At 29.2% G+C, this 25,007-nt stretch overlaps 1 protein-coding gene across 1 annotated transcript; it reads right to left on the bottom strand.

Moving 5' to 3' along the window:
- Window positions 1–2,318: 2,318 nt before the first annotated feature.
- Window positions 2,319–24,603, bottom strand: LOC132948789 (uncharacterized). The gene is made up of 3 exons (XM_061019434.1): window positions 23,896–24,603; window positions 15,158–15,607; window positions 2,319–3,377 (listed from the first exon to the last, which is right to left on the bottom strand). The coding sequence occupies exons 1-3, from the start codon at window positions 24,073–24,075 to the stop codon at window positions 2,664–2,666; spliced, it is 1,344 nt and encodes a 447-aa protein (XP_060875417.1). The 5' UTR covers window positions 24,076–24,603; the 3' UTR covers window positions 2,319–2,663.
- Window positions 24,604–25,007: the final 404 nt, after the last annotated feature.

Below are 25,007 nucleotides of genomic sequence, written 5' to 3'. Positions count from 1 at the left end.
GCATCTAGAGTATCATTCTCAAGGTAAATTTGATTTTCTCTTATGTAATCGGTGAATTCAGTTGCTCTTAAACCATAAAATTAAACGAATAAATACTGGTAGTACGTAGTTTTTGTTTACATTGATTGCATAATAATAGATAGGTAGACTATAATATTTTAATATACTCAATATGTATTTGATGTTTCTTTTAAGTGCTTTATTCGTTTTTATTTAAATTTTAACGAATAATAATATTATTATATTATACGTTAATTTAAAAATCTAATTGCTTCCGGGAAGTTTTTGAGGCGAAACGAGTACACCCAAACGGTCCACTTGAATTTCCTACAATAGCATACCTAGATTATTATTTGATATATTATCAATAGTTGTACACGTATTATCGATTATTATATCGATCAATGTAATGTTTAAAAATATTTGTTGGTCTATTTTATTTATTAAAATATTAGTACTTAATAAGTATTTATTAATTTAAATTGACGTCGGTTTATTATTTAATTTATTAATTTTTCCTTTAATGTAGGGCGGATTTATAATATCTTTATAGATTAACTGTTATGAATGCGCTTATAATTGTTATTAAGTTCAAAAACAAATCGATGTATATTTATAGTGAATTGAACTAGAAATCGATTAATTATATCTATCGGAGCCGATTCCAGTACAAGAGTGTCACTACCTAAAATAGGAAGCAATTCGAGTGAATAATATTATTTTTGAAATCAAAAAGGAAATTCAACTAAACTTAAAAAAAAATCATGGGAGGAAATTCGATGGCCAGGTGGAGTAAATTTGTATGCGCCTCTTCAAACACCTAAAATACAGTAAATTGAATTGATTAACCCAATCGAATCCATAATAATGTTTAAATAAACTAAACGACAACAAATTATAGATAGGTAGTTACAAATATTATGGCTACATAGAACTATTTAAATATAAATATTATAATAATATTTATATAATATTTTTAACACAATATTGGAAAGACTTCAATAATAGGACAGCGTGTGGGTGCGTGACTCAAGTGTAAAAACTATGTGCAAACGTACACCTTATTCAATACCTATGTAATTTTATCATGGAATGGTCAAATTGTTAACTATAATAATATTATACAAAATCTGTAATAATTGTCTATTTGTCTATTTGTTTTTATCTTTGTCCGCAGCATAAATCGATGCTTTCTTTTTTAATTAATTATTAATCTGTAAGTAATTGTTACTTTCCTAAGTTTTTGTTTAGTTATGTACATTTTTGAAGTATTCGGTTATTTAAAACATAAATAAAAAATGCTGAATAATAGATAAGGTTTACAGATAAATTTAGTTGTTTTATGAAAGTATATTATTTTAAAGAATGATATTCGACGGTTCGCTGAAAAAACTTTTTTTTATCATAATATTATCCTCGACATCTTACAAAAGACGAAAAATGTATATTACAACGTAAATATGTTCAAAATAATATATTTATTTTATTATGTATTGTATTTTTCATTTTCTAAAATATTCACTAAAATTGCCCAACTAATCCCCCTTAAAAATGTGTAGGACGCCTGTGAAATATTTCAATAAAATAGAATAATAACATTATTTGAGCGTTCAACGAATATAAGACGTCATAATTCACAAATCATGATGGACAGACATAACTGGAAATGAGATGCTTATCCATTGTTATGTTGTATATTATATTATTATATATTATTTTAGAGGATTTAATTTTTATTGTACTTACCTAAAGTTACAGATATATTTTAATGATACAATTTAATTTACAATACTCTGTTAACGCTTGGAATGTTTATTGATTAAAACGACATCGGTATAGTGTAGTTGTATATGATTTAAATTACAACGCAACTAAAATTGTATACTATAATATTAACATTCTTTTAGTTATTCTATTAAATATTTAATGACTTGTTTGCCAATGTTCAATGGACTCTAAGGGTTCATTCCAGTTTTCATTACGTTACGTAATTGGATAGTAATAATAATAATAATAATACCCATCCAATTATTTGAATGTTTTTTAGTTTTAATTTTACTCCCGTTTCGATAAAATAAATAAATCTAATCATTATATTACATCCACCAGACATTAAAATTATGATTATTGTTATTTTTTATCATAACAACACAACCACCATCGGTTTTCCAGAAAAATAAAAATATAATAAACTATTATTGACGATAACTGTAAGTTCACCTACATTGCAAACGTTTATGCAACACAATGTACACATATGTAGGCTGATTATAATAATAATTTTATTATTGTGGCCTACTTTCAATTAATACGGCGAATGAAAAGATATACAAAATGTTTTTAATGTCTCAAAATATAAAAATACACTGTTTGTCTTAATATATTATAATATTTACAAATTAATATCTAATATTATTTTTATATGTGGAGGAACAGCGCATCGGTTGTACCTATACAGTTTCAAAGTAGGAATATAAAAATAAAAATAAAATTGAAACCGATTTACGTAATAATACCTATATTAGCATTATGTTATTATGATTTAAAGTTTCAAAACAGTTCGTCATTGCGATAGTATAGTGTTTTTTCTCGTAAAAAAATGAAAAAGATGTTTAAAATAAAAAAAAAAAAAAAAATTCGATTTAGGACTCCACTTCGGGCGTTCAGCTGACCGAGAGATTACGCAGCAGCAACGAAGTGGCGACGGCGGCTGCTGTAACGTACACAGCAGTGGCAGTACCGACCGTGTTACCACGGTTAGGGGCCGCGGTGTCCCAGGACGGTGGTGACTGGGCCGTTGACGATTGAGGTGGCTGGACCACGGTCAAGTTGGCGCCCTTGCATGCAATCTCCCTGACTAGCAGGTCCCTGTAACCGGCAAGCGTGGTGTTGGCCGGCTGCCGGCAGTAATTATCGGCCAGCAAACGGGCAAACCGGCTGTCGGTGTCCGGCTGCAACAGGCCCGGGAACACCTGGTTGAGCTTCAGCACACTGATGCGTCGCGGGTCACAGTCACACGTGAACCGGTTATCAGACGCCCGGACAAAGGGCCCTAGCCCGAAGAGGAACGGGCTCAGATCCACGCTGTCCACGTCGTTGCCGACAAACTCGGCGGGCCGCTCGGACCGAAGGAGCTGCATGTCGGCCGGAAGTGTGCGGAACACGTTTCCGTCCACGTGTACAGCCGCGTCACCGTCCCACCGTACAGCGGACACGCTGTCGCCGGCCATCTCGCCCAGACGGTTACCGGACAGCCGGATGCCGCCACGCGCGTCGTCCACCACCACAGCGCCGGACGCCAAGTCATCCAGCGTGCTGTTCAGGATCCTGACGGCGCCTGACCGGACCGTCACGCCACCCGACTGCACCGATTTGATCTGCGAACAAATTAATAATATTTTACAACGTTTGTTCAATGCGCAACAGGTTTAGGTCAATCGTCATTGGTCGTCGTTGACGTTTTTCATGTTTTCAGTAGAACTATTAAATTTCGATTAAACAACGTTTAACGTCCATAAACGAAACTATAAGCTCGATAAATAAATTATTACTTGATTATTCGTATAATTATACGTTATGCGATCATTTATTATTGGAGAAAATATTTAACAAGATTTGTCACTGTGCGAAGAGGTTTAAAAACTTTAAAAAGTATAATAATTTGGTAAGTTATCTTTTAAATTTCAAGTTATGATGTACCCGTTACCTATTATTATAATTATTTATAATGACATTATTACCATTTTAAAAAGGTAGCTTTTTGTTGAGTGTTATAATATTCAAAAAAAAATATTTTGTTATTATTTTGGTAATAATGTTATGTTTCCCTCATTTCACAAAAATATAATAAACTACTTGATATATTATACTTATTTATATTAGAATAATTTATTTGAAGATAGGTATGCGGTTATTTATAAAAAACGAATTTTTAGTTTTGGTACTTGTTTTCTAATATACCTACTCTCGAAATAGTATATTTAAAAATTAAGCTTAATATAATATATTATATTATTATGTAATATGAATATTATATTTAATACAAAAATTATCATTAATTTCCACTTACTAATACCTATAGTATAAATTATTTTTATCTTTTATACATTTTATATACAAGTAGGTATATTGTATGTATACTGTAAAGGTATATTAGATGGTTGGTAATTTTTTTGTTAAAATAATATTTAATTTATTCTCTATTACAGTTCTTGAATTACTTCATATAATAATGTGCTAGAAAGTTTGATTTAATTTTTTTTATGATGTATTCCAAACATAATTTTAATTTAAAAAGTTCATTTATGGTACTTTATAAACTCAGGTAAAGGGATGTTTATATTCGTAAACCTTCTTAATTTAAATTTCGTTTTATAATGAACTTCATAAAGAGATCAAGATTAAAATAACTACACTTAATTAATGAATTACCAAATAGTATTTTAACCTTATTTAAGCTTGAGATCGTGACTTATTATTAGTTTCATACTAATATTTTTATACTAAACTAAATGGCATTGATGAACATTTTTATTATTACTTTTTAAACCAGCCTAATCTATGAGATTGTTCTTAATAGGTAAGTAATAGCATATAACATATTGATGGATATTTCTTAATGAAACGTAGACACAAAGTTTTGTAGTTTAACACAACAGAAAACTATTGAGTATTACTTTGAAAGTGATTATAACTAATTAAGTTATCTACATGAAGTTTATATCAGTTTGTGAAAATTAAAAATCAAAATAAGAAATTATCCGATTTCAGATTATCTCTACTAAGTACACAATCTGAAACGGATTTAATTTGTTTTTTGTTCTACCTCCTCCTAGACTATAATAATAATATTTATGTATCTACGTATTATTATAGGGGAATTCGTATCATTTTATATTTGCTACTACGACTACGAAATTTGTTTATCGCTTTTGTGATTCTTAACAGAGATAGGCAACATGAGTTTTAAACGAATATACCTTTGTATTATTATTAATACAAATGTTCTAAAAAGTATAATGTTGTTATCGCGTGACAGATATAACATGAGATATATTTCGTAACATTATTACTGATAACTCATTTCACTCTTCCGCAGAAAGTTTATTTCCATTATTGTTTGTATGGAGTTTGAAAACGTAATACTTCTCAACTTTATCTAAACGAGTGTAAGGGTGAATTTATTATAAAGAAAATTATCAAATAAGATAATTTCATTCCGTAAGACTAAATGATTTTAGCCATTTCGAAAACTCCTTGAAGCAAAATGTTATACGATCGTGTCTTATTCTTATTGTTCTTACTAACAATTTAACTTTATTGGCTCAAAGAAAATCACTTTTACGTTTTAATGTAAAACATTTTCTACGTCTAAACGCATCATTTAAAATAAGTGAAATTCCATTAGGCAAATTGAAAACCTCTAAGGATTTTGAATTATTTTAGAAAACGAGATGAAAGCATTTATGACGCTTAAAAATGTTAACAACGTTACAATCATCATACTTTGGTCACATTTTTTTGAGTACAACTTACAAGTTACAAGTTATATGATAATATACTTAACAAAAATATGTAGATTGTTTAATTGTTAGATGTAAATCGGCAGGAAAATGTATATCATAAAAATTGTTAATTGTATAATATATCCCAAATAGTATTGTAATGTGTTTTATAAATAAATAAAATGTAATATAATTTTATAAATATTATAATATTAATATCTAACTCAATAGGTACTATTATAAAAGCAACTATCTGAAATTAATTAATAATTACCTATCGGCTATCATGTTATATAAAAATCACTCATAATTATTCTCTATTATTGAATGTCCAATAATCTCAGGTTATAAAATTAAATGTTTCTAAAATAGTATTTTATTACGATAGTATTTTCATTATATTATATTGTATTATATTACACATTCCAACTGCGCATCTTATTGCTTGTATTTTTCTTTTACATAAAAAAACATTAGGCGGATGAATGATTTTCCGGTGATTACATTAGGCCTGCACAATGAATGTTTCATTCTTTAAATTTATTATTATAGAGGAGAGCCAGTTTTCAAAACTTTTTAACAACACAATGTTGATGAATACAAAATGTCTGGAATAATATAGATAAAAACATTTTTGAAGGTATCTATATAAAATGGCCTTGTTAAGATGGGTGAACATTTATTGATTTTAGAATAAGATATGATTTTCTCCTAAAAAAAAATTGTATTTTCCAATCAGTGTACAATGAGTACATTATTGTTATGGCATAATATTATGTTATTATAATAAAACAACAGAACAATAAAACTCATGAAGATAGAAAACAAATATTTTAAATATTTTAAGATAAGTCATTGTTTTTGTCTTAGAAAGTATAAAAATATGTTTCTTAAAATCAAAAAAAAAAAAAATCAAACTAGAACAACATTTGAGAAGTAATTTAAAACAATAATTAGTGTAGCGCATATATGTAGCGTCACACAAAATATATTAATCCAATCGAATCCAATAATATATTACGTAATACAGATCAATCGATTTATAATCGATACGCTTACAAGAATATTAATTTGCTCGACCAACTGAATAATAATTGTATTTCAAATTTTCAACCATCTAGGGATTAAACGCTATTATTCGAGTAAATGTTTGTTCTTATTGTTACTATTTTCTGTAATTTAGGCAATTACTTTTTTTCCAAAGTTTATTTTTCCTTTATCTTGGACGGAAATCAATGAATCTATACACGAAACGGATATTCTCACGTTTTGCCCATAAACGTTAGAAATTTTACATTCACGACGTGTTATTTGAATTCATTCAATACTATAGTTTAATTATTATACAAGAAAATTATGTATTCCGAAGGTATTTTGTATGTATACCTAACCTACCCATGTATATCCTCCGTATCGTTATGGGTAGGTGTAGGTACACTATACACGCCATACAATAATATTATATCAAATATACACTTGCTACGACAATGTCTCAAACGCATAACGACATGTAAAATAATATGTTGATTATTAATCACGAGTCGTGACAATAGTCATGCATACTGAATACCAACCGAATATTATTTTATTTAAATGTAACATTATTTATTAACTCCAAGACAACAAAAACTAAAATTAAAAATTTGATCTGATAACCTTACAATGATTTATAATCGGTTAACAGTTTAAAAAATATTAGACTTATAACAGGTAAACACAGACATACTGTAGTATCTTACTTAAGTTAACCGAACGTAAGAATCCGAATACATATTTGGTACTCTAGAATAAAAAATGTGTTTCAAAATGAATAAACGTGTTTGAAACGTTTTAAGTAATTGTCTTCGACTTTGATACAATGTATAGGAATTATTTGTGCATTATACATTATTAATAATTTTATCATTAAAAAGCATAGTAGTAAAATATTAATAGTACACCCCACTCAGGAGTATGATACCTAACGGTTATTCAAAGCGTATCATCCTAAAGGAAAATACTTTATAAAAAAAGAAGAAGCAGTGTTTGAAACCATATTTAAATAAGTATATAAAGTAAGTTACACGAACCGAGACCTTATCAAGAATATTAAAAGGTTTTTATTCAACTAAATATATCTCGTATACAGATGTAAAAATTAAATTAAACAATACACGTTGTAGTAATTTATAGGAAAGTATTAAAAGTTTGTTTAGGGAGTTTATTTCCTTTGGAGTGCTATTGAATTCAACAAAAAAGACTAAAGTAAAAAACTAAAATAAAATCTGCCGTTTACTTCGGTAGTAATAAAATAATATTCTTTCATCTTTATAAGTTCCATGGCAGACCCCCATGCATGTATAATGCATTCGAGCCCTAAAAGACCCACTGACGCAGAAATAAGCGTGTGTACTCTCATTTCACGATGCACATAATATTGTATAATAATAATTATGTATGTTGCAATAGGTTCTTTTCCTCAAATGTCAGACGATGATAATTTTTTTGATTATTTCTGGCTAATATTTAGTTAACACGTCGTACTCGAACGCCGTTTCATTTTGGTTTCCATCCAAATACTGAAAATTGCATGTTTAACATAATAATATAATGGCGTTCTAATAGCTTGGTCCGTTTTAAGTCACTATCATTTATCATTATCACTAAGTACCTATATCATCATATATCAATTGAATTTTTATATTCTCATATCTACGCTAAATAAGATTGTCGTTATATTATTTTCATCATTATTATACACCTACCGGCCACCGTGGTACCTACCGTTTGAAAAAAATAATACAGACCATTGACATTTCGAAAACAATAGTGGTAGATATGTGTAATATCGAACGTCACGCGCGTAAATCGTTGATAATTAAAACAATACATGCAAAACCTATCGTTTCATCGTGTCCTACATTAGAATTCGTTGACCTCTCCGTCATATAATAGACGTAAAGGTAAAAATAAGGTGGACAAATATATAGGTACCTAGTATAATATTGTGCATTTGTGCATGTACCGTCTTTTAAACAATGGATTGTCCAGCAACGCGACCCATTTATGTAACATAATGAATAGTCATTATTAAACAATTTAAGGTCATTGTGAAAAATTCAGTTACAATGTACTCTCGTATTGAGAAAAAAAATCTCTGTGAAATACGAAAATACGTACACCCACAACATATACTAATGTTAGTAATGTATAATCATTCTTTTTCACGTTTATATTCAGGGAAATACATATATGTATAATACTTTTGTGAAATGACCGCAAAAAATATTATAATGTACTCAAAAGCATATTTAAAAAAAAAAAAAAATTTTTTATTTGAATACTATTATTCTTGAAATCCAATACACAAATTCAATACCTAGTAAATAAATCATTATATTGACTTAACTTATATTATGATATCATACTATTTTGTATGAACTGTTTTATTAAACAGATCTACTGTGGATAACATTATACTAAATTGCCATCTTAGGGCTCTAATATATTCCGAATTTTACTACACTTACAAGTTACAACACGTATGTCGTATATTGTAAGTAAAGTTTTCAAATAACATCTAAACACATTATTTTTCTATTAAATAACTATTTTTGTGATTTTATTTGATGGATTTCGAGAAAATTCGTTAGCATAGTAGCATTTAACGTTCAAAGTTAGACATTCAATTTTATAGTAAAAAGAAAAAACTTTTTACTTCTTAAATTTTGCATTTTATTAAGATTGTTTTGTTCGTCAAACTTTCCACACTTTTATCGTGAACTTGTCTGTTGAAAACTTCTTGTTAAAATATATTACCTACTTAGGCTGAAATATTTTATTATAACGCGTTTGTTAGCTGAAAAAAACAAAGGGGGTAAAACATCTTAACGACAAACACTTTTATACATTATTTTAATGTCACGTTATCATTTGTAACAGTCGTCTTTACATTGTCAATGTCACTGTGTGTGGTCTAGTTCGACCTTACCTATATCGATGCATTATTCATAAAGTGTACTGTATAAGTACATATATTTTGATTCATATTGCACTTGAGTGATTTTTTTTTTTCGTAATTCTATAATTCTAAAATCATTTTTAGTTTCCAATAGACGTCTGACGTGGAGTATAGTTTCAAATGTGTATATTGTATACTTGCAATGGTAATGGTTGAGTTATAATATTTTTAAGAATGACATTACAAAAATAAATACATTTTTACACAATATAATTATTAGATTGAAAGTATGTTGGACAATTACATACTTGCGAAATTATACTTAAGACATCGTGTGAAATTAAATTAAATGTAAAGTACCTACACCAAAATTTTAATTTTAATTTAGATTTTATTTTATTTTAGATTCTGAGTGGAACGATGAATGTATTGATTTTACAATTATGTGTGTTTTTTTATGTTTGTCATCACCTTTTAGGATAGTAAAGGTGCTTAGATTTTCTTCAACAGTATCTTTTATGATAGGAAAGTGAATCTAGTTGGTACTTTGTGAGATAAATTTTTCCAGTAACTTTCAAAAGCGCCGTGAAAAACAAAAGAAAAATTAAGGAAAAACGGGAATTTTTACGCAAAATTTATTTTTTAGTAAATCGATTTTGGTTTTTGGTGTAACTCTAAAACAAATGATCGTAGATACAAGACATATTTACTGAATGTTTATATTAGCATTTTCTTTACATGATAAAATTTTCAAAATAATTTAATAGGTTTGAACTGTTTAGGAAAATTTTTAATTTCCAATTTTATTAGTCTTTTTTTCTATGAATGTCAATAAAACTTTATTTGTTGGGCAAAAAGCTTGAAAATTTAATACAACGCTCCAACTATATTATTACAATGACGTTTGAAAAATATTAAAAATCCTTAGTCACAGTTTTTTTATAAGCATTGAAAGTTCAAAGCTTGACAAAATACGGAAAAATCACGAGACTTAGCAAATTATTTTGTGTTGAGAATTCATAAAAATATTTCTTTTTAAATCTAAGATTTAAAAATGTAATACAATATTATTCATAAGTTTGTCTACCTTTATCAAAAAAAAAAAATATCATCAAACAAATCAAATTACATTTTTATGAGCGTTTGAAGTTCATAATTTTACAATATTGGATATTCACTCGATTTCTCATGTAGCGGTTTTGTTATTTTATTGTTATTCAAAAAAAAATAACTGTAGATACATGAAAATTTTACTGAATGTTTATATTTTCGTTTTCTATATACCATAAAATGTTGAAAATATTTTGACTCTTTTTGAGCTGTTTACGGACATTGTCAGTTTTCAATTTTTTAGTTTTTTTTTTCTATAAATATCAATAAAATTGTATTTGTTGGGTAAAAAAGCGTGAAAGACTCTTGATTTATTGTTACAGTAGCAATTGAAAAATATTAAAAATACATAAGCACAATTTTTTTTTTATAAACATTTAAAGTTCAAATTTTGACAAAATGTATCAAATTTATAATTGAATAATTATTTTGTAGTTAAAAATGTATAAAATGTTCAACTTTTGTAACTAAGGATTGAAAATACAAGGTTTCACGAAAATAGGTTATATATAAATTACTTTAATCACAATTATATCATCAAATATACTTAGTAATATCATAGGCTCCGTTTTCGCTCAGAAACGTTTTTCTTATACAATGATATTATATCTTTGAATTCAAATTTAACATCATCTATTACAGTGTCCCACTTGTAAACTTCTGTACAGCGACACCCACTTGTCAAACTTTTTTAAGTTGAATACATAAGAATTTATATTTCATAAATTGTTACAACGTTGAAACCTTAATTTATAAATCATAATAATATTATTTTATATCATACGTTAATAATATTTCGAACTCAGCAGACCATTTTTTTTAATTGTGTACAATTTATTAAATATAGTCAACGAATTTCACTCTGAATCATATTACGAATATAATCATTCGATTTTTCATATTTTTAATACAATAAATTGAAAATACGCTAGCTTTTATAGCCGCTAACCCATAAATGAACCCACACAATGACATTCCTACAGTTACCCAACAAGCGATAATTGCCTGCTTTCTTAAATAAATGTTTAATGAGATTCAATTTATATCACATAAATAAAAAAAAATGTTTTAAAAAAACGAAGTACTTTGAAAATATATTAGGTATACTTATTAGTTATTGGTACGTTTTTTCTGAAGCGTTCTTTATTATATTAAATCATTTTAAATTGATTATTCTTAAACAATATTAGTTTTGAGATTGTTTTTAAAACTAAAATATATTCCAAAGATAAAATTATTACGAAAATGAAGCATTCGTCATCGCGAGTAAGATTAAAATTAATTAATACGATTTGTTCACGTCTACGTATATCGGTATAAACTATAATTTCATTTAAACAAATCCTAAGATATTTAAAGAGGAAATTTGCAAATTAAATAATATGATAGCCAAACAAATCAATACAACCAATGAGTCATACGTCATTTTTCTTCGAAGTTTGATTACTTATGTCAAAATGCATTTCAAATTAAATGTAGTGTTCAATTTAATATACGAACTCATATATTTCAATATTTAAACCTTTCGATAAAATCCATCAATTTAAAAACTATCAATATCATACTGTAGAAGGAAATTAAACTAATAACTACTGGTTTTTTTCCCTTTTTTCTTGGCCGGAATTATTAATTAAATTTTCATTTTGTTTTTAGTACCATATTGAATCAATAACAAAAATTGAATTACAGCGAAATGATCAAAAACAAATAAAACGTGTTTTCAATAAAATAAAAAAAAATTGTTTTGAATTCCTCTTCCACTTTATAAAGCAAGTCTCTTATTATAATTGTAATTAAATAATGCAAATACAATACAGATATTGTAATTAATAATCATTGGTGTGTTATTATAGCTGCTTCCATGCTGGATATATTTTATGGTTAAGCAACATTTTAATTATAATATGAAACTCGATAAGTAGTAATCACTGTCATACGTTGGTAAAATAATATTACCATCAATAATTAAATTATGGCGATATTGTTGTAAAACACTGCAGGCATAGTGCAATAGGTAGATACCTCAGATGAGATTTTTGCGTTCAAATGTTATAGTAGTCGTTGAGCATATTTACACGAATATGAGTTTTTGAAATATTATATTTTTTTAGTTCAGTCAAGCTGATATTTATAGTCGTTTCAGGTTTCAAATTAAAAAAGGATAGAAATAGGTAACTGCTCCTCAGTATAATTAAAGGTGTCAAGTGTACCTCGTCATTCAGCAATAAGCCACTGTAATGTATGTGTTAAATTTGCATTCAGTGATAACTGATAAATTATTGCATACAAAAAACGATTGTGGACGAAGTCAGCCCATGTTATTATAATATTTATATCATAGTGATTTCATTTTGAATCAGAAATACGCTAGATTGAATTAATTTTTGCCAATAACATTGCATTTGAAAATGTCAGTGTGTATATAAAATATAATAAAATACGTTGAAAGTTTCAACCGTTTAACCTTAATTTTTCATTTTGGTTTGTATTTTCCGGTTTCTTGAAAAGTTATAGGAATTTTTTAGTTTTGATCCCCCTAAGTATCAACTAGATCCAATTTGCTACCAGAAACCAACCTCATAGTTGGATATCGCAGCATTTTTACTGCCCCCAAAAGGTAATGACAGACACAAAAATAAAAAAAAGTATGTAAAGTCAATATCTACATCCAGTGCTTCACTGAGAAACTAAAATGAATGAACTTTATCACTGCAGTTCGCAGATCCAGTTTGTCGATGTAATTATAATAGTGCATCGATTTTGTCAAATATATGATTTTTTGTTACTTCCACTAACAGTATAATATATACTAAATATATATATAATATTATACATTATATATTATGTACTTACCTACGTTATGTATATATAGGTTGTAGGCTGTGGTTTCAATTTATCGTTTGTGCAGTACCGAAAAGTGCGAAAATGTCGAAAAGGCGACGTGTTTTAAATGTATATAAAATATTTCGTAGATAATATGTATAGGTAATAAAGAAATTCTGAATATTAATATTCACTATGTACGATAATAACCGAATTGTAGGATTCCATCACCCTCCCTATAGAACATTTTCAATTTATTTTTATTGTTATTTTTCAATATCAGCAAAGTTAACGTAATATATTTTTATTATTCTAAAATATAAAACTCGTTTCAATTATTTTAAAACGTTATAATATGAATGTTGTAAACAATAATTAATATTTATTACTAAAACACAAATAAATTATAAAATTATGTTGTTTTGAAAACTGTTTTCTTCATAAAACCAATATATACCATAAAAATTAAATTAATATATAAATTTATAAATTTGTAAGAGTTCTAATATTATTATCAATATAAATTACTATTGTAATTTTTAGAGAATGGAACTATTTAAACGAAAAAAAAATATTAAAAATGAAAACTGATTATGTATATTATATATCACAGAACGTGGCACATACTAATGTTAGTCAACAATTTCAATTTTATCACAGAAACTATCAATTATGGTTGTTACATAATATATTTATTTTAAAGAAATTTTTTTACCAGGCTTAAAACTATATTATTTTCATTTAATCGCTGATAGACTATGTTACATATCTAAATTAATAAAAGATAAAAAAAAAATATGGATACCTACTAAAATTAAATTATTTTTTATAAGTACAAAAAACGTAACTATTATGACACCTTACATAACTTCATGGAATTAATAATAAAAAGCAGTAATTATGTCATCTTTTTTTTTTCATTTCAACACTCATCAAATTGTTGATCGATAGTGATGCTAAAATAACACATTTAAAATAGTCAAACAACAAAATAATAATTTAATGACAGTAATTCTTATTGTTAATAGAGCTGATACTGAAAAATTTTCCGGCTGTAGTATAATATTATAGTATCACGATATCTGATTGCTATAATAACGGTCATTATATTTTGATTTGTATAAGTTTTCAGTTATAATATATCTGATTTATATAGCTTTAGCTAGCATACTAATTGTAGATTCTAGGTTGAGTACTTCTGTAAAACGTTTTTTTAGTACCTACTTAGTTACCAAAACCCCCGGAAAATCATGGTGTCTGCCATTGCTAAGTATATGATTAGTAAATCCTAGCATTAACACTAGTAAAATTCAAGAGTTTCTTTTATCTAGAGTTTTTGCTGTAACATATTATCATTTATTACGCCAACTCATAATCCTATATCTACATTTTTTAGTATCGTGACTCGAAATAGAAAGAAATAATTGATACAATTTTTTTCAGGCGTTATCATAATTCATAACCACATGTCCGCATTATACAAGTAATTTTATACCTCCTATAATAAGTGAGTCATGAGAAAACGATCTAAAATGCTCTTGACAATATTATTGTTTAACTTCATCTCATTTTTATATTAGGTGTTTATGAGTCTCTTAATGTGAATTAGTTATTTTATTTTTCAAGTGAGATCTAAAGACATCATTTTGGAGAGGGTGAGCGGCGTACATAGAGACGCACATTATAATTCCTGTTCGTTTATTTCATCACATCATAATAATAAAAAATAATACCTACTTTAGACAACGATAATTTTTAATGATTTTTATAGAATAATTACCGTAGAATCGACGACTGTGAACCCGTCGGCGGCCGCCTGTTGGCCGTTGTCGCCGTCGCTGACGAACGACATGTCCAGCGCTCCCGATTCGATCTCGTCTACGTCTACCCGGTCAAACAGGACCCGGCGCAGCGGTGCGGCCGCCGTCACCGTGCCCTTGACCAGCCTGAGCACGGTGGTGCGGCGGAGCGTCAGGTGACGGAGCGTCCGGTTGGCTGGCCCGAAGCCGTCGAGAACTAGCTCGCCGACGTCCTCGACGGACAGGCTCTCTAGTGCCGGGAACAAGCCGGCCGTGTAGTGGAACAGTTTCATGTCACGCACCGTGACGCGGGCCAGCGACGTCGAGTTCGACAGCCCGGACGACGGCAGAGACACGAAGCCGCAACTGGCCAGCGTCAAATCCCGGACGGACGACAGGATCGCGGTGTCCTGTTCCCGGACGATCAGCAGCTGTGGATCATACGGACACTCTCAGTTAATACATCGTCAGTTAAATTACCGTTCAACGGTTAACGAACTTATTATAGGCACATTGTTCACAATAATTACGTTTCATCAATTAAATTGGTATAATAAGTTGGGTTACGGCAAAAGCGATAGAAAACGTTATAGAAACGTAGTTATACTTACAAAAAAAACGATTAAAATTATTTTGAACGTAATTATAAAATAATACGAACAATTAAGATTATCTATCATTAAATAAAACGTAACTTCCTTAAAAAAATTTAGCTTTTTATAATATTGTACATTTGTATACTAAATATTAAATACATAAATCTTCGCCCGTAATCAGAACAACATTTAGAGGGGCTGAACTCCTTACCTTCCCCCTACAGGTACGGCCTTGAATGTATACATAACTTATTCTGTATTCAGGCCTGTGGAATTAAACATATCCCATTTACAAAAAATAGATGTTTTAAGGTAGGTATTTATAATTTTCTAAAAACACTTGAACATAATAAATTAATACACTTTATTTCAAAATCGTTTACTTAAATAATTTAATTATAAATGTAAATTTTCTTTTTCACTTTGACGATTTGTCTACCACTCACTTATTCAGCAGTAGTAGGAATGTTTTTACGCCATTGGCGTATTTACGGGGGGAGGGATCCATGGGGTTCAGACCCCCTCACCCCATTGACCTAGGTGTCTAAACATCTAATATATATATTAATATATTTTGTAGCGGAGCTCCCCACTTAACTGTGTTAGGAAAATTAGCTAGACCCCCTCCATGAAAAATTCCTAAATACGCCACTGTTTTACGCACGTCCCTTAAAAAAAAAAAAACCATATAGTTGGTTCTTGGCGGCCACATACTATTATAGAGCATTAGAGCCTATATGCTGACCTACCTAATGTACATCTTATAAATATGAATTAAACGTTTTTGATTTTCAATAACCATTGAGATAAGCATAGGTATAAGCTACATATTATGTATTACAATATGTATTGCAATGAAATAACTACAATATTGTTTATGTATATATATATTTTTTTTTACACAATAATATATACAATCTGTACAGTTGATGCACAATAAGCATATTTGATAAAGGCTATAATACATGTGTACTTGATAAGAAGCCACCCACTAGTGGCACTTGACAAATGAATATGAAAATAATATATGCGAACAGCAGCGCGAAAACAATTTGATCGAGAATCGTTGAAAACCGGACAGCAGCGTGGATAACACAAAATTGCAGTCGGTAAAATATCGCGGTTACCCAGCGGATAACCGTACGATAGGCGGCGGTCACCGCGTCTGTGGTACATAGTATTCTGTCGCCTCGACCGCAGTATAAACTCGGTGACCGCGGTCCACATCAGTATGCGGTACAATCACGAACAGGTGACCGCGATATTTACAGTGCCGGGAAAATTCAGCCGTTGCCAGTTCGATTCGAACCTTTTTCACGTCGTGTTGTCGTCGTAGTTTGTCTCAATAACATAATATTATTGTGGTATGTACCGAAATATCGGCTGAACGCACGTTTGATTGCGACCCTCAACATTTCCGGTAAAACGCGACGAGTCGCCCGTCTCCCGATGGCGGTGCGTCAAGGTAAGACAAGGTACAACATAATATTGTCACCATTAATATTTGCACGTTGTTCCTTGTAAGGGGGGAGGGAGACAGATCATTCATTCAGTGACTGTTGTTGGCGTTTTATTTTATAATAGGCAGGACAGTTAGATGGCTCGAAATCGTTTCAAATTTTAACAGTTACGGTTACGGTATATGACAGCGTTGGGGAGTGAACATTTTCGAGCGTTATCGTTTTCGCGTAACACTCGATACCTATTAAATTATTAAAAGGAGAGCCGATTTTTATAACTGAAGTTCTACTCGTTTTTCAAATTTTTCGAAAAACACCGAAAATTCTTTTGCTACTAACAGTCTAATATGGAGGTCGGAGGTAGGGCGAGATCGGAATTCTTGCCGTGCTAATTTTTTAGTTCAATTTGTTTGTCACTACAATTTAATTTAACAAATTCATAGTTTAAGCAAAAAAAAAAAAGGATAAAAGCGTTTAAAAACTTAACCATTGTATCTATAGTATGTAGATAAAAATGTGTTACCTATTATTTGACCCTTGAAATAATGACATAGGTACCTATAGTAGTAACCTAATGTTAACAATATAATTGTTTTTCAATTAAAATTCAATTTCAAAAACACCCACACTGTACAATAATACCAAATTTAGAAAAATTCGCAGGTATTGTATATTTTTATAACTAAAATTATTATGTACTAATATTAATTTTAATCTGTGTGAAGTTAAATGTTATTTTTAATTTTCCGAAATCAAATGAATTTATTTATGTATATTATATTTAGAACTTATATTTAACTGTTTGACAAATCTTTTTTATTATATATAAACCTAGTCTCTTTCAAATACTGCAATCATAATTTCAAGGCTAATTTTATGCTTATCATTTTATCTGGACAGTTGTTCACAAAGAAACGGTTTTTATCTACACCCTTGACGCAAGATGAAAAATGTTTCTTTTAATATTTTAATGCGTCTGTTGCTGGCAATCCGGTTCTTTATTCAATACATTAAGCACACAAGAGTTTAGTGATTTGTATGTGTACAATGGTAGGTAACGGACCAAACCGTTTTTTAATAACAATAAATCAAATGAAACGTAAAAATAAAATACTAAACGGAATGAGACACTAAAATGATTAACGGCTTAAAGATCTAGAGTTATTTTTATTATTATTTTGGTATACGTTAATATTTCTAACAATCCGCGTTGATTATCTATCATAAAATTCGAACGACATTTTATGTTACAGTAATCTATTAATCATATAAGTTCAATATAACAATTTGACGAAGGATTTCGGTAAAATACACATGACTTGTCGTCTTATATTATTGGCAGTCAAATATTATTATGATCATTATTTTACACTCCATTTAATATTAAATCAACAATTTCTTGAAACTGCTTGTTTACGTGCAGTTTATATATACAACTTGACATGTTAAACAACAGTCAAACTAAATTTAAAAACATATTGTAAAGCTCAAATTAAACCAAAACTTTGTATAGAAATATTCCTTCGTTTCTAATTAAATCTTACGTTATTTTAATGGAAATAATTAGTAACTTTTCATTATTAAAGGTCATAAACTTTAATGTTGTTAGCTCTTAAAGATAAGACGCTTTCTGTTGAAGAACCTAAAACAATTACATAGATATACGAGACGAGAGTATATATGCTGTTATCAAATTCAAAGAACCCAAACAAATTTCGTAACAACATTAATTTAGATTAGATTCAAATCTTTAGGAAAACATTGATCTAATGAATATTAATATATAGTTTGTTCTGGGAATTAGTGTATATTTGTACGTATTAGTAAAGTCATTAATTATAATATACAAATGAATGAAAATTGTTAATTGTATTTAAATTGTTAAATTATTTGAATGATTGAAGAATGAGCGAATTTATTATTTCATCAAATAATAAATTTGATAATTTCAACTTACTATTATTTTTAAACACTTTTGGTTGGTATACATAAAATCAATACCTAACCAACAAATTTCTATTAAATTACACATTTTGCGTTTCGATTTGATTTTTAATAAATTGTATATAAAATAATAATAATAATAAGCCGTAGTATTTTATTAATAATACATGGTAGTTATTTGTATAACGCCGCAATTAATTACTTATTTAAACTAACATTATAATCTCAGAGTTTGGACCCTAGAATAATACCATGAATTAATAAAACATTTAATTTTGTTGACATAAATAACTATTTTAATTTTGACTAAATGTGTGATGGCTGATAACAAAGTAAAATTAGTTAAGTAAAAAGTAAAAAGTCACTACCTACCTATATGATATTATTTGTTGGATCTTCAAATTTAAATACGATTTTTAGGTCTCAGGGCGTATTTTAGGAATATTATTTTTTTTTATCGTAATTTGGAGTGTTTTCAAGTTGTGTAATGTGTAGTTATTGTGTTATAGTATAGTTTTTGTTAATAAATTTCGAAACAAATACAATATTACAGAAAACTGCCAGAAACAAAATATAATTTGAATGTACCTAGGTACACGAATTGTTTAAATACTATGCATGTAGCATATTGAATACATTTTTATATCTAAAAAAAAATAAAGATTTATTTTTTCGGTCACCATAATATTTAAACGTTATTGGTCCACGAATGCATATTTTTTTAGAGCATTTAGCATTTATTATTAATATAGATTAAACTTCTGATGACTATAAATGGATTTTAATTTGTATTCGTTGTTTTATTATTATTATATTATTTTCTATATAAATTATTTTTTTTAATTATACAACCATGAACCAATTGTATTTAATTTTTAAATATTTATTATTATTGTTTTCTTTGTAAATTATATTATATAATTTGCATTTTTTTAAGTAATTAACACTGAGTGTCTACCAATATTACAACTATTCAAGGACCATTGACACAAAACAAAATAAATAAAAAAACTGTTGTAAGATTGATAATGCAACAATAGGTAACGATCGGCATGGTATGGTTCCGGAATTATGCAACGAGACCTTTATACAATCTTGTAAATTTTGGACCTCAAATCAAACACAATCTTTTAGTTTTCACATAAGCATGATAATATAACAGTGTGCTTCTAATGTACTAAGATCGATCAATAATCCAAAAGTATATTATTAATTGATCTATGTAGTAAAGAATATAATATGTAATTTCACGAAACACGTATCGTTAACGTCGATAACTGCAAACCGGAAGACAGATTATAATATATTATGCACTCGGAAGTCAATGGACTTTTTAGAATAATGATAATAAACTAAATAATGAACAAATTGATGCACACTATTATCAGTACGTTAGTATATTATAGATTGCTGATTATTTAAAATAGCTCCTGTATCATATTTTTCAGAATATTATATATATTCAGTTATAATATGGCAAGGGTACATAGTACATACTATAGGTATACAATACATAATATTATATACCAATTATATCCTCATCAATATCTGCATGTCTGTCCCGTCTGTCGTCACAACATAGTTGCTGATTTACACAAATCATTATTAAAATATTTATTACGGTTTGACTCTTTATAATATATGCATAAATGTATCGTGATTTGTCTTTAATAATATGTAATTGACATTCAGTTTTATTTAAATCTATCACAATATAGGTACTATTTTATTTAACATTTAATTTATAAAATAATATGCTCTTAAACATATTATTATGATTAGAAACCAGGATGTTGGCATGCTCGTTATTGAGTTTGATTTTCCATTTATACATACTTATTTATGATAAGAAAATTCAAGATAAACTCGTATTTTAATAAACTTTTTGATATTTGTATTGTCGAATGATAAACAAAATATAATATATATTATATAACATTGAAGTCATAGAAAATATGAAACTATGGTACAAATAATTTTGATCAGAAGTGTTAATTAAAAACCATTAATTGATTTAGTAAAAGGTAAATGTTTAAAAATGCTTAGTTCATAAACATTAAAACATTAAAACGTGTATGAAAAAATTTGGTTTTTAATGACCTTACCTAATTGATTAATCTAGTTAAAAGATTAAAATATAATGTCACGTCTAAGACAAAATAATTTAATTTAAAAAAAAAAATGTATACATTTATACAATTATTGTAGTAACTTATTAGGTAAATAGTTTTAAATGGAATATAATATACAAATAAATATTTCTAATGTATACATCTAGTTTGACGCAGTAAGTTAATACAATGTTTTTAGATATTGCGTGTTTTATTTGTACTAAATGTACTGAAAACATAAATGTCAAAATAAATAATTAAAACCATTCGAATAAGCCCGAACCCTTCTCGTTATGGTTTAAAGCTGAAGTAAAGTAATTCAGTTAGTTCTAAGTATAGTTGTTAATATAAAAGGCTCGTTTATTATTAAAAATATACTGTATCAAAGCTCTAAAAAAAATCACGATTAAATCTTCTCCATTGTATTTTTGAAATTTAATTATAACAACTAATTTACTGCAACCGTGGTTTAAGATTTATCATAGGTATTATAGGTAGATACTTCAGTGTGTTCAAAAGTATGAATATCTTGACCATGAAGTTAAAACGTACCTATGTAGTAACAAGTCACTTTATAAATGTTTTTATATTTTATTATTTTAATAAAGTGTAGACTAAATCTATCTTATTGCAAATACAATACTTTTACTGGTAATACTTAATAGTCAAATAATATTAATTTATATTGGTAACATTTTTGTTTTTAATTAATACTGGTTATTGCAAATTAACTGGGGAACCATTCAAAACTATTTATATTTTCCGCAGTGATAACTGATTATTGTCGATCTTCTATTATTTTCTATAGATCATAATAATGATGGATGAGTCTAATAGTTATTTTTGTGTGTTAAATCTAAAAAATTCAAAAAAGGTAAATTTCAATATTGACCAATCTTATCTCTTCAATCAAACATTTAATTTCATAAAATAATACTCAATTGATCACAATATACGTATTTAGACAACTATAAAATAAATAACAAACATGCAATTATAGCTGTGTTTGCCACTGTCTCATAGTCTGCAGTCTGCACTATAGTCCTTAATCATTTCTATAGTTACTACAGTAAGCGATAATGTCAAACATTTCTGCATTCTGGAGTTAATTTATTATAGTCAGTATAATCAAAGTCCACATCATTTTTTCTGACTGTTCTATTTATTATACGAGTTTATTAGTTTTAAAATGATTATAAAATGCCAAATACAATAGTTTTATTCTGTACTGATCAAATAATCAAATATTTGTATCTATTAGATGAAATGAATGTCACATCAATGATTTCAGATATAATTATTCATCAACAAAAGGTATTTACTTTGAACGAATAATACAAATTGGTATGTATGTAAACTTCTAAAATTAAAAAAATAGAACAGTTATGGTTATGGTAATAAAAATCAATATACTAGGTTTAGGTATGTGTATAATATTGTACCTATGTGGCTATTGATATAATGATGCTCAAGTATCAATAAACGTTTAGAAATCAAATTGTAAAAATTAATATTAAACTATCCGTTTAAATATAATCAAGGTCCACAATAATTAATAAAATTGATTATAGTATTATGTAATTATATTTTTCGTGTCAGTAGTTTTTCAATAAATAACACATTTTAATAAATAACACATATCAAGCAAACCCATAAATATATGAATAAACTATTTAATTTTAACTGGGAGTACTTCCACAGCTAAAACATATGTCACTATGAGAAATATTAAATGCTAATGGATGAAAACTTTAAATAAGTAATGGGCAGGTGATTTTTGAAATGAAATTACAAAAGTGTTATACATCATAATGGTTAGGCCGGTACTTTTACGTATCTACTATAATGTTTCCCAGGAGAGAGATCGTACTGAAAACTTTAAAACTCCCCTAAGTCCTATTTAATTTACCAAGAAAAACACCACCTTGACTCGAGTTGAATTGTTTGTATGGTAAAATATATACCCGAACATGCAAAAAAAAAAAAAGTTTATAAAATAAAAATTTAACAAATTAAATAAATGTAACGGACTAGCCGTAAGTATAGTATATTTGTTGACTTTAATCATTTCTTCGTTAATTTATAATAAAAAAAAGGTTGCCGCCGAAATTCCTCAGCTCGAAAGTCGATAAACAACTCTATAAAACAATCGCCGTGTACGATCGACAAACTCTCGTGGTCGTAAAGTGTAAACGATCGGATGATCAACGAGGGTCGTACCTTTCCTATACGTATATACGACACGGACCACCAATTCGTCCAAGTCAGAACATTCCAGCAACTTGCCGAGAGATTCGTGAGAAACGTGCGTGGAATGTCGGGGAGGAAAAAAACAAAAAAACAACCATCTCTTCTCATAACGCGACGTCTGGGCGTCAAAAGCAGTGGAAACGCGGAGGCATCCTATATATATATTGTATATTTTTTATACGCATTATCGTCTTGAAACAGGTTTTTCAGTAGCCACCCCGCTAAACGGGTGACAGGGTCGTTTTTTTTTTTCATTACGTTCCTTCGTCATAAACTCATTGCATAATAATAATAATAATAATAATAATAATAATAATAATAATACAATAATATTATCAAAACGGTAGTGTTTTCTTACTTTTGTCTTCGTGCACGTGCAGTTTACCGTGATGGGAGTGACGTTGTCAGGAGTGCACGCGCAAGTGTCGCAAATGCTCCGGCCGACTGGCCCGGCGGCGCCACGTGATTGGGCTCCAGCGGTACCGTAAAAGGCCAAAAGCGTTGCCGCCAACAGTAGAAACTTATGACGCGTCGTCATTGTGGACTAGGCACGGCTATAATAATGTTATAACGTATTGTGCAATCGTGGATTAAAATCTAAATGCCACACGTATTTGCAAAGGAGTCTGGTGGATATGTGGAGTGCGTTATGTTTTCAGGTGACCGTCACGCTGTCCTCTGCTGCAAGGATGATCTGGGTATCAATCGACGGGAACGATAGATAAGGAGAGAAAAACTCTCGTCACAGACGCACACACTCGTGACGGAAAAAATGAATAAAATTCGACCGAAAATTCGATTTTTTTTTTTTTAAACAGCAAGACGAGCGCGAAGGACGTGTTTTGGACGGTGCGCGCGGAAGACTACGACCATACGGCTATAATATAGCGGGCGGATGTGTGAGTGTGCCGGGTCGGGCTCGTGACACTTTTCGGGATTATTATAATGACGCGACCGAAACGAAGAAAAAAATACCGTATGTATATATAGTGCGTTCGAATGTGTTGTGTGCCGACCAAACAACGCGCGCGTACATGTGCCGGGATGCCGGAGGCTTATCACCAACGGCAGAGAGGTACCTATGTTACACGCGCGTCCCCTTCCGTCTCATCTCCTACTCCTCCACACGCCAATGGGTCTCTCGCCGCAGCCGTTTCGGCTCGGTCCGCCACAGAGAGCTACTCCCACCCGCCGTACCCGTTTAGCAGCAGGGTACCTGCTTCAATCCACTAGCCCGATTATCATCGGTTCGTGGTTTTTTTTTTTCTGTTCTTTCTTTAACTACTACTTGCGTCTCCCCGAAAAACCGGTACGAGGGTTCCAAACGACCGAATAATGTGGCCCGGGCATCATAAGCTGCATATTTTCTTGTCGTCTTGTAGGGGACGAGTGAGCGAGTGCGTGAGCGAGTATGTATGTGTGTGTGTGTGTGTGTGTGTGTGGTTAATCTTCGAACCATTATGATTATAT

The sequence above is a fragment of the Metopolophium dirhodum genome, chromosome 7 (assembly GCF_019925205.1).
Source record: "Metopolophium dirhodum isolate CAU chromosome 7, ASM1992520v1, whole genome shotgun sequence".
Classification (NCBI taxonomy): domain Eukaryota; kingdom Metazoa; phylum Arthropoda; class Insecta; order Hemiptera; family Aphididae; genus Metopolophium; species Metopolophium dirhodum.
Note: the sequence above shows the minus strand (reverse complement) of the source record. Positions and strands in the feature narration are given on the sequence as shown.

Bases quoted from the DNA above. Each gene is read 5' to 3' on its own strand.
- LOC132948789 (XM_061019434.1), bottom strand. From the start codon at position 24,075: ATGACGACGCGTCATAAGTTTCTACTGTTGGCGGCAACGCTTTTGGCC. The intron at 15,608-23,895 runs GTAAGAAAACAC...TATGATCCACAG, and splicing joins GCACGTGCACGAAGACAAAA to CTGCTGATCGTCCGGGAACA. The intron at 3,378-15,157 runs GTAATTATTCTA...ATTTGTTCGCAG, and splicing joins TCACAGTCGTCGATTCTACG to ATCAAATCGGTGCAGTCGGG.